The sequence below is a fragment of the Cydia pomonella genome, chromosome 15 (assembly GCF_033807575.1).
Source record: "Cydia pomonella isolate Wapato2018A chromosome 15, ilCydPomo1, whole genome shotgun sequence".
In the NCBI taxonomy this organism is placed as follows: Eukaryota; Metazoa; Arthropoda; class Insecta; order Lepidoptera; family Tortricidae; genus Cydia; species Cydia pomonella.
This window is the reverse complement of record NC_084717.1, coordinates 7,565,474-7,577,773: the sequence shown is the minus strand read 5'-3', so window position 1 is coordinate 7,577,773 and position 12,300 is coordinate 7,565,474. Positions and strand designations below refer to the sequence as shown.

The 12,300-nt window shown below is 36.6% G+C and overlaps 1 protein-coding gene across 11 annotated transcripts in view; it reads right to left on the bottom strand.

The window, feature by feature from the left end:
• Positions 1-12,300, bottom strand: part of LOC133525683 (glycogen synthase kinase-3 beta) — a 45,210-nt gene that overhangs the window by 20,465 nt on the left and 12,445 nt on the right. For 5 of the 11 annotated variants that reach the window (XM_061862017.1, XM_061862018.1, XM_061862019.1 and 2 more), the window contains exon 2: positions 6,179-6,238. The exons of 4 other annotated variants lie outside the window; for them this stretch is intronic. In XM_061862017.1, coding sequence (XP_061718001.1) covers positions 6,179-6,238 — 60 coding nt within the window. Of the gene's footprint in view, positions 1-6,178; positions 6,239-6,374; positions 6,623-12,300 lie in introns of those variants that run through there. 2 more of the 11 variants (XM_061862029.1, XM_061862028.1) reach the window with 2 other exon arrangements.

Genomic DNA, 12,300 nt, shown 5'->3' with positions numbered 1-12,300 from the left:
CACCGCGAAGCGCCTTTCGGCGCTGCTAAGCGACTAGAGTTTGCGATAATTTGACATTTATATTTGTCTGGTTGGGTTGAACGAATTGTTTCAGTTGGCTGAATGCGACTTTTCCTTGGTCTTGCGAATTTTTAGCAAATGCAGAATTTAAATAGTTAACGCAGCGGAAAAAATAAGTTTTCATAACATTATTATATAATCGTTTATTTCCTTGAAAAGAATAAATTTAGGCACTTTGCGTTTTCAAATTTCAATTTACGAACAATATGCGACCATTTCCGAGCATGTTTGAGAAATAAGATTAATTCAAATAAGTTATGAACAACTAAAGAATATAACGATTTTAGAAAGGAATACAAAACAACATGATTTAGACATGACTATGATACCGTTATTTTAAAGTGACATGAATATTGTCAGTTACGAACAATCTTTCATTTCCTGAAAACCTGCAGCATAACTTTACTGCGGACCTACGACAACCACGGACTTCGAACTAGTTTAGTTTAGGTAAGGCCGTTTGGTTATAATCTTTATCTCCTGTTAGGGGATTTGTAACATGAGCCCAATTTTACGTCGACTCTCCCGATTTATTGTTGGAATGAAAACAAATCATGAAATTCTCGAAATGGGCTCTTTGAATCCAGACAAATTAAACGGAAAAATCGGAAAGTTTGGGTTAGTTTTAACACAAAGACAACTAATCTACTAAATAATTATTGACATTATAGATAATACATCTGTAGGGCTGAGATGGTCGGCTCTTTATCATTTGTCACCATGCCTGTCACGTTCTAACAAGTATGTAAGCGCGAAAGTGACGGGCATAGTGATAAGTGATAAAAATGGAACCATGTGGCCACCGCTGGTTATTTTAGTGGTTAGGTGCCCGGAGGTTGTCTTTACTAGCGACAATATTTCCAGTAACTTTGTTTAAATGGAATTCGTTTTTTCTCCAGTCCCGAGAGGACTATTCATTTCCATTTACCCGAGAAAATCCTCTTCTGGAAAATCTATATATACGTAGCAGTTACAGGATTTTTTTCCCAACAATATTTTGCTTTAAATAGATTAGTAGAATATTTAGAATCTAAATTTTGATTATACATATTTATAAAACGTCTTAAATACTGCATCGTCACGACTAGCACGGTAATTAACTCTTATTTAATGATGCTTGCGGTTTGCGCGTGACAAGTATTACCTATAGTAAGAATATGAAACATATTTAGATTTGAATACATGATGTAAGTAGTTGTTGGCCGAACTTGCCTTTTCACCCCTTGAGCCCTGAGAATAGACAAACACTCCCCGAGGAAATCCATCCCACCGAAAGAAAGGCGGGAAACTGTCACAGACTGAATCAAACACAGGTGGACTCGAGGTGCAGATTAAGTATAGGTATACAAGATAAAACGTAAATCACCTCCGTAACTGTTTGCAGAATGCTCCATGTAATTATGTAGCATGCGTTATTTATCGTTTATCACCTGTTAAGCGTAACCATATTACGCCTGTTGAGAACTGCATCCGCTGTTCTGATCGTAAACATGAATTGTAAAATTGCAATAGGTTTAGTTACCCATTTCATATTGGACAATAATCAAAAGATTGATTTTGATCGATCGTGCATCTTCAGTTGTTTTGTTAGGTAGTGGAACTAGTAGATGTGAGATAATTGACCGCAGAGCAGATAACGTGTATTTTTTATCGTACCTAATAATACTGACTGTCCGGGTGATCAATTGATCATACATTATACCTTTTTTTTTTACGTCGGTGGCAAACAAGCATATGGCGCGCCTGATGGTAAGCAGTCACCGTAGCCTAGCCGTATATCAATCTAACTATTTCTAACTAAATTATATTCAAGTAGTATTATCGGAAATGTATTCTGAAGAGTGAGACTAGAGAAGAACTGTTTGTTTCATACGAGATGAACAAGGTTTATGAATAAAAATGACAGACCTATTAGAAAATTGTTTTGTATTACTTTCACAAAGGAGTGAATCAATCATATCATGTCATGGATTTTTCGTTCCAATGTCTCGTAAATATTGATTGATTGATAAGAATGACAGTAATTATTTGCTAATACCGTTATATCCTCGTATTTTCTAAAATGTAAGCATTTAAATAACAGATCAGCAAGATTTACATTTACAACATACGTTGTAATCAAGTATTCCTACGCAGGCAATTCGCATTCAGAAAACTAGTAGAATTCTGCCAATACTAAAGTTACGAAGTTTACCTGACTTTGCGAGTAGGTAAGTACGTAAAAGCGCCATAAAATGTTATATGTACAGTACAGCGTAGAAGTTAACTCAGGAGCGGGGTGCGCCCAGGGTAACACCTCTAAATAAATTACGATCGACCAATAAACTCCAAAGTTACCTTGCAGACTAATCGATTGAAGGATGGAGTCTTCGACATTGACTTTACAGGTAAACTTAGTACGAAAAACACTAGAAAAATAGTTCATTGTTGCATGTTTTAGGAGCCCGCATGTTGGTCATGTCTACGTCTTTATCGCCATAAATGAGATACCCGATAAGAGTAATGTCATGTTCGAAAACAGGTTTTATTGCAGACAGTCTTTCTCAAACAATCATCTATTATTATCTACTACTCGATACCAATCGAGACGATTCTTTCTAGTTGGCTAATCTGCGTTGTTTTACTCCGCCTTCGATCTTGGTTTACATTAATATACTTGTTTGTCGGTATTGAGAACTTGCTGGCAAGTTAAATAAAAGCTTGTTAAAATGTCGCCAGACATTTTTTTGTATGAGCGGGAATCAGTCATACGCGCCCTAAAACACCACAAGGCACACCACACCCTTAGCAACCTTTATTGACGCAAGACCAAGCGACACTATACTCCCTTGTTTATCATATTATTCATTCGAGTTTATATTTATGTACACTCGTTAATATCTTTAATAACGGTTATCTCAAATTGTCCGTAAATTTATTTGTATTTGAATCGTATTCAAGCAATTGAAAATGTTTATAATGAAATTGGCAAGGTGAATAGTAAAAAAGTTTCTATTTTAATTCAATATTATACATATTCATTTGTTAATTTTGAACAGTATAAGTAAAAGTACCTAAGTTACAGTACACTATAAGCTATTGTTACGGTTTAGCTGATAAAATTAAAATAATGAATGTAATCCAACTGCACATGGTTAGCGTGTATCAAAATCACGTGTTAGTAATAGTTGGAAAGTGAAGACGAAGTTTCGGTACATTGCACTTCGAAGTAGCCGTAGCGGCCAGCAGGAAGCTAGAGAAATGTCAAGTGTGGTATACCTACAATCCTGTATACTTACATAAAGACTAGTTTCTGTTTTCCTATATAATATAGAGTAAGGTGAGTTTTACAACCACATCAGAAAAAAAATACCCTCATGTTCAAACAAATATCAAATTGACAAGTAGGATGGTAAAAAAAAACACTTTCTGCAGATTGGGTTGGGCCATCCGTTAAATTTTAAATAAAGAAAAACGAAAATTGAAATTTTCGTATTGACCCCATTTAGCTAGCAGCTAGAGAATTGGAGTTAGAGAGATTTTAGAACAGTAAAACAGTAATCATTTGTAAAAAAAAATGGTTGGCTGCCCCAAAAACCACCTTGCCTTTGGCAAGTGACGATAAAAGAGAATAAAGTTTAACGGCATTTACGTTTTGACAAATGCTTAAGGCAATAACGTACTAAGTTCCACTGTCAAACTAATCCAGCGTTTTGACAGCAAATGTTTACGACTCATTCTGTTCTTGTATTACGGTTAAATCGTTTACTTTCGGCTTTCTACGGTTGGCTATTTATTGTGTTGCTACAAATAATTGTATTATTATCAGTGGATAGTAACACTATCTATAACTCTTTGGTTGGAAAGTTTGGAGCACCCATAAGCCAGGCGTATACGCTATTTCAAGTGACACCCTCTAACTGACAGAGCTCAATAACTAAGACACAGGCTCAAGCAAAATATATCTTAGTCTGTAGCAACAGGGATGATTCCTAATTGCACCTTTATTCCAGTAAGTAGGTACGTTACAGACGAAGTACCTTTTTTCCGAGAACAGAAATAACTTCGCACTCTAACCCCCGGTACAATTACACTGATTGACTATTCAAGACTACGGTCCTTCAATATGTTGACATAATTACATCGCATTTTCATATGAACGGTCGGTTTTCAACTAGAGTAATCAGAGGACTTGTTTGGCAGAATCAACAAAAAGGCTTTGTTTTATACCCAACAATTGAAAGGGAGGTGTGTAGTGTATTGCTTTGGCCGAGCAATACTGCGCGTCACATGCTCTATTCTAATTCTATTGTTATAATATTATGAAATCAGTCGTGTTTTAAGAAGTTTGACTCACTATGAAATGTGCAAAATACTTACTAAATGAGGAGGGTGTGTGTTTATACTGTTTATCAAACAAAATGCAGCGTTAGTTTCTAAGCTCTTATTTCTTTGGTTACAATCGTGTGTAATCTAATGCTTGACTGTGTACCTACTTTTATGTTTAACTTAGTTGAAATAAAGTGGTAATTGAAAAGACAAGAAACTTGAAACACAAACTTACCGTTTAAATATAATACTTTAATACATGTTCCTATTCTTAGAAACTAATTAAGGGCTGTTGTATCTAAAAAAATTACAAAACAGAAAGTTCAATTTGAGGAACACTGGAACTTATCTTTGTGTACCAAACCGAGAACGAAAAGGCCTTGTAAGACCAAAGAAGTTGTACCTATAAATTAGTATAGACCTACATGGTATTTTCATATATCCACAGTTACAAAGTGAACAGATAACAAAATAACATAGAGGACAACTTCAAAATAAAATAAAAAACTTCTAATGCTTAATAAAAATATTGCTAACTTTCCCATTCTGGTCTAATTTAGGGGTGGGTATAGGTACAATGAAATCCATAGTTATCATTAGATTACCTATACCATATACATATTGTACATCCATCCTCTCAGTGACAGCAAGTTGACAAGCCGGTATGTATTAATTATTATCTCATTTGCCTATAAAATGTGGCTCCATGTCGACCACGCCAGTATATACCTACTATGCAAAATGCATTTGCTAATGAAGTAGAACTACTTACACGATTGCCTTATTGAATCCAATTTGCTAAGTACATAGATGCATTTATAAAATTAGAAATGACTTATCTAATATACTACCACATCAATTGATCAGAAACTCCAGAACAAACAGCACACATTAACAAAAAAAAATAGATGAAATTGAGTGATCCAGCATATTGCGATGATCCTATTAGCACTCAAGACTCTTTGGAAAATTTAGAATCTATGTCGTTAGCGCCAAGACACCATTTTTGCTTTGACGACCAACAAAGTGGCATCTTTAGCTACAAGACTTGACATACAGTCGTCATCAGATTTATCTAAACGACTAAGGTGTTCACAAATATCTCAAAAAAAACACCTATTATTAAGAAATTAAAGTGCATGGTCAGATACTTTTGAGCACCTTGACTGCTCCTATCTGATGGCTACTGCATTAGATTCCTGAGTCCGAGTGAAGGATTGCCACATTGCCGGTGCACGAACAGACAAGATGGTGAAGGTTGTGAGACTTGTGAGGAAATGGCGACACTACAACCGAGCTAAACTAAAGCTACCAATCAACTAGGAGTATCTATACTGGGCAATAATTCTCCAGATCCGTCTAATAAAAAGAAAATATAGACCAGAGGGCTTCCGCGAAAATCTAAAATTGAAATTTCGTTATATGCATCACATCATTTACTATCAGTTATCACTCTTACATATCGAGCGATAGAGGCAGATGACGAAATTTCGATTTTCGCGTTAGGGTAATTTGTTGACTTATTTATTTATTCCAATACATATTCCTTAAACCGTACAGTTGAGATCCAAGGACATGCGTTGGATTTTAAATTTAAGATTGCATGTATTACATGTGTCAGTCGGAAGAATTGCAATTAAGAGTTAAATGCATCTGTTCTAGAAAAATAGCGGTTATTTCTAGAGTAGAAGCATCGTCCAATGGTTGCAATGTCCCGACCCAATCAAAGATTCCACGAACAGGAGAACAATTACCGGGGTCAAATCCTAAGTTGATTGGACTAATGAAGTGCGGCACATCTAGCACTTACGCGACGCAGCGCCCTTCTTTTCCGTACCCAGCTCGGCCTTTTTAGGAGTTTCCACGTCGCCTGCGCGCCGCAGCAAAACACAAAAGCAGCATTAGAACATTGAAATGGAGATACATGTATGATACAACAGTGAAATACCGGTGATATTATACGAGATATACATGACACTGGCGTTATGAAGATGTCAGACACTCACTGATGGTACGTCGGAGTTTCTTACAGAAAGACGACAGACGATCACAAGCGCGGCTGATTTGGGTTTTGTCATTGTCAAGTAGCCGCAGTAGGGAGGGTTCGGAGCGAGCGGCCACCTCGCCGACGGGGCGGAGCGGTGCACCGGGCCCGTCGGAGACCGCCAGGCTGTCCACGCATACTGGGCCTGATCGCTCCAGCTTGAAAGGATCGCACGCGAGCGCGCGACGTGCTAGACTGCCGGCCGATCGAGGCGCCGCGTTCGCGACGCCCCGCCTCTAAGACCGACTACCTAATTTACTACTGGCATGTCTCGGTTGTGAGCACAGTCCTAGTATAACTTGACTTTGAAACTCATAACTATTATTCGTAATCGCAGATCACGCTTACACTGGATCGTTTGTGGCGACACGGTATGTGATTCAATGAACACCAAGATACATTACATTTACACGCTAAGAGTATGTTTGTAGTGCTAATTCAAACAACGCGACTCCACACCTCTCTGTACAATAACTTTCATGAAAACATGTGTCATGGTGCACAGCAATTTTTTCCTGAAAGAAACAAAACACGATCGGACACTTTAGTTAATTATATGCCCTATAATGTCTAACAAAGATACAATTAAGACAAGATTGCAATGCTATGAATAACAAACGTGACTAACTATTATGTAAGTTAAGTATAGGTAAGTACATATTAGATAAACTGGATTAAGCTTAAGAACTTCAACAATACACCGTGTTGTTATTGAATTCCGTTAACTTCGGGGTATCGGTAAGAACGTTAAGGGAAACTAAATGGCATAGTTAATAAATAAATAAAACTTTTTTTTTTAATTTCAATATTCTTTTTTATAAAAAGTAATTAAATGTTGCATATAGCGTTGTTGTAACAGCATTACATTTAACTCAACCAAACAATTGAAAACTGTGACATATCAATGTCATTTCGAACATCAATCGTCCGAGATAATATTGACGTTTAGTAGCAAATGTATTATCTCATACTAATACTAAGGCAAGTGTACACGGTCGTAAAGGCCTTATAAGATAAAAATTAAATATTGATTATCTCCGAAATGGAGTTAATTGGAATACCGGTGTCTTTGAGAAAGTTACTTAATTTAAGCTCAGGGATGCACCCTTGAAATTAACGGAAATCAAAAAAACACGGTGTATATTTGACGTATGTACGTACTAAGAGGTATAATGCAATTTGCCAATATCAGACTATCAGTGGCAATAGGATCGCACACTCGTATTAGCATGCAAACTCTGTGTACATTTAACAAGTTACAATATATTTTCACACATTGCATGTGACTTTGCGTGTACTGATTTACTATTGGTAGACCAGTTTACTAATGCGAGAAAACAGAAAAAATATATAAATAGTCAATTACGATTATAACACTCGTAACAATACAATATAGTACATATATGTTACTAAGGGCTGTCCGCGGTACATTGTATCTTCCCTTCCCTATAGTCCGTTTTTTTTAGATTAAGAAAGAAGGTAAGAGTTACTAATTTTATAGGACTGATTTTTATAAAGCGTTTTTCAATAAAAAGACATGTCAAGATTGTTTATCTACCTTTCATCTAAAGCTAAAAAAACGAACTATAAAAAAATCACCGTATCTGTCTCAAGATTATTAATGTCATTTTTTTAAATTTGTTCGATGAACCTTTATTTCGTTTACCTTCATTTAAAGATGTAAACAGACAAAAGTTTGCATTTCATAATATAAAATGGGTGACGCAAGATATTAAGTTTGACGTAATCTATAAGTTAATGTCAATAATTTATTGCAATTGTTATCGTAATGATATCGATTTACGAGCATTGCTGTATTAGTCTTAGTCTCTAAGTAAGGTACGAGATAAAAATACCCTCAAAAACAGATTTTCACCATTCTATTTTAAAATATTTGAATGTATTTAATCTATTACGATCAAGAATGCCAAAAAGCATGTAATCTAACACGATCTAGGGTCAAAAAATTCCAAAAACTACTCACGCAATAGACGCCCCCAAAGAGACGGCTCAGAATATTACATCTTAAATGATGTATTATATTGTTAACCAATTCACAAGTCCAACGAAGCTTCCAGTGTGGTCCCATTCGTACATAAAGCATAGTTAAAAATTGCAAGCTAGGTTTAAATTAGGTTCCTACTTAACTTAAACTTTGCACAGTGCCACAGCAGCAGTAACCGACCGTATTACAGGTCAGTGACCCAGCAGTAGGACCTATGATGGATGATGGCCACATTTATGTCGACTCTCGGAAGTCTCAGACAAACTTTTATTGCAGAAAATTTTTTCCGCGCCCTAATAGACTCACGGACCGGATAACCGGCCCGCAGGCCCTAGCTTGGAGACCGCTGGTCTAAGCTCACGGATACGATTCAAAATCTCTCGATAGGTTTGTATTGATGACGTACCGAGCTCAATGAGACCATGATATGTATTGTCATTTAATTTACATTACTATTTTAAATTACAAGTCAATTAAAAGCCGGAGCATTGATCAAAATTTTGCTCGCTTGTTTTTACGAAACATATCAAACAAGTCAATTATTATTAAGAGTTTTTTTTTGCTTGCCCACTAATGCAGGTCTAACAGTTCAACTATCCTATCACGTCGGCTAGAGCGTGTAAAGCTTTTTATAAAACTAGTGATAATGAAACGTGACGTCACCACTAAACGATAAAAGAATTTGTACACAAGTCGACCACAATAAACTAGATATTGCAATTTGCGGTTTTGTATTTTTATAGCAAAAAGTACGTGTTAACGTTAACACTGTAATTTTTATTACTTTTCCAATTGCGTAGTAGATTTTTTGTGTATTGTTTTATCGATAAAGAACTCTTATGAATTGACCTGAGGTAATCAAGCGGCCATGGCTAATAATGTCTTAATAGAATTATGTCTGTCATATGGTGGACAATTGGATTAAAGTTTCGGCGGAGTTGGTTGGGTTCCTAAACACGCGAAAGATTAATAAGGCAACATTGGAGAGAACGCATCGGTAAACATAAATTAACACGCAAGAATCGAAGAAGTGGATCGAAGATTGGTTGTTTACACCATTGTGATATGTGAGCAACGCGAAGAATAAAGCGATAAAAAAAAATATTGTCCCGAACAGGTCGTAGCACCCAGATAGCTTAGTGAACAAGCGCGTTGGCACCGATAGCAGTTTGGAGTCGCCGGTTGAAATGCCACTTGAATGAAACTAGATTTTAAGGTAAGTGTAATATTATACTTTTAAAATGCTCTGCAAATATTACTGATAACATTTTGAAGAATCTAAAAATTCTAAAAGTCAATACGATAAGAATACACTAAAGCAAGTAATGGGGCGATTTCAGGCAAAATGAAGAGTGATGCTATAAATGTTTCGTAACTAACATTTCGCCAATGTTTGTCATATCACGCGTGGGAGGACAACCGTAAGGAGTCTTACTACTTATACGTAGACTGCTAAATTCAACAAAACATCTAATTCGATCTAAAGGCGTTCAAACAACGCTCCCAGTGCGAATAGCGTATCATGTACATACTGCAAGAGTAAAATGAGTATGTAATGTAGTAGGTTTACATAGTAACAATAGGCACAATGCATTTTCTCGCTAATCCTTGGCAACACCATTGTTCTTGAAAGACGACACCGCGTTTAGTCCCGCGGCAAACAGTCGGGAGTGATTTGCCGTAATACATGAGAGTTAAGCGGACGATAAGAAACAACTGAGAGTTAAGCGGATGATAAGAAACAACGGAGTTCAACGTGGATCGAAAGATTAATTAATAAGTGATTGCTGAGGATGGCGACCAAATAGGTTTCCTTCGTACTCTCCATTGAGTCCGGTCATAGCCCATGTGGACCGGGCGATGTAGGCTGCCTACCAACTTACTTCTTTATAGTGTCAGACTTGACATGCAATGTCCTTCGTCCACATGGGTAATAGACAATTACTAGATCTTATTGCAAATAAATAAGGTTCACCGATACCGCATTGACGTATTAGAGGCAAGTGTAGAGAGGAAAATATGAACTTCGTTAGCTTAACTCTGGAGTTGGACAGAGAAAATGTCCAATGAAGAAGCATTAAGAAGACCAAAGTTATAAAGTATAGTATCCTGAAAGAAAAATAGAAAATATATATGATAATTAATTGCTTATGTATTCTTTTGATTATTGATATCAACGCATAATTTAATGCTAAATATGAAGAGGAAAATCTTAAAAAGACAATATACTCATCGCGTGATTATTATTATTAACGTGCTAACTCATGGAATTCTACCGCAACTAAAACTTCCAACCTTTACCGCTATAGGTTACAAATTCCACCATAACCTGCTGTGACGAGAGACTAACTGCAGATAATAGGACGAACCGGTCGCGGCAGCTTGCTATGACGCATCGCACCTCGGGTCCGATTACAATCGCTTGCATAGGCGGGCGGTCGGCGAACCAGGATGAATGGGTTGTTCGATTACGCATATTAATCTCGAGGTCACAGTTAGAATGGTAGATCTTAGCAATCGATTCAGTAAGCAATGGGAATACACGGAAAATGCTTCGCATTAGCTCTTTTCACTGTCAGTCGGCCCACACGCGGAAAGTTGAGGCGTTTGAAACCAGAACCTGCTAAATTGTTAAGGTTTCAGGGTACATGTTTAGATACTTTTGTGCATTGGGGCAGTGTGGCTGCTTATGCATACATTAGAGCAATGTGTACCTAACCCCCCATAGTTTTGTTTAATATTAAGTTCGCCTGTCGGTATTAGCGTACATTTTTCGGCTCACAAAATACAGCCCGCTGACATGCCCTAATGAATCAGCAGTTTAAAAGGACGCTAAAACTATTTCCCTTTTGAAAGTATTCCAACGATGTTTATAAACGGACACTACACAAGTTATAATTGTTTTAACTGTCTTGTAACGAAACAAGTCTGTACAGTGGTTTGTTCTTTTTCTACTCCAGCGCTTTTGTTTATCGATTAAATGACTGCCAGTGATATCGAAATCAACTTCATAAGAAGCGCAAGCCCTGTCTTTCGGATCCTAACAGCAGTTGTGTTAGGAATATTTATACAAAATTAATATTATGCAACTGTGTATTTTTTTATTCTGACTCTTAGGCAAAAATCTACAAAAACCAATATGTATTTACTTAGATTTTATTTATAATTTTAGGCATGCTGCTGTTTTAGCAAAATATTGTGTTCAACGGTGCAGGTCAATTCACAAGAGCTGGCACCAATTATTGAATGAAAATGTCTGTGTGACTGTGTGTACGACATTGACCACTAAAATGGCGGCTCTGACTGTATACCAATACATGTGTCACTCATACAATGAAAGTTTCGTTCATTCCATTCGTGCCAGCTTTCGTGAAACGACCTGTACAGTCACGTCTGAAAATATCGATACAAAAAATATGCCAAAAATATGTATACACTACCTTAATATATGGGCAATAAAGTCGTGTATACATGTTTTTGGCACTTTTTCGTATCGATATTTTCAGACGTGACCGTACATAAAAAATTAGGTCTTAAAATTCTCGGGCGTGTCGTTAACTCAACTCAACTTCGTTTCGTTTTGAAACCCTGGCCCTTGTATAAAAACCCTTATTAGGTATATTATGTACCTGTTGGTATATTTTTTATGTTATAATACCACCCGCGTTAAACCTTGCACATTTATAAATAAAGGTTTATTATTTAGAAAAAATGTCTACATAAACATAAGGTAATTTTGAAATGGAACCTTGTATGTACATAGGTATAGTTTGGTTCCCTTTCCAATTAATATAATATTCCCGCATGATAACGTTTATCTAGACAATCAACGGAGGAGGCATTCAACGAGTTAATTGGTTCGTGGAAGCCGTATTAAATAGGG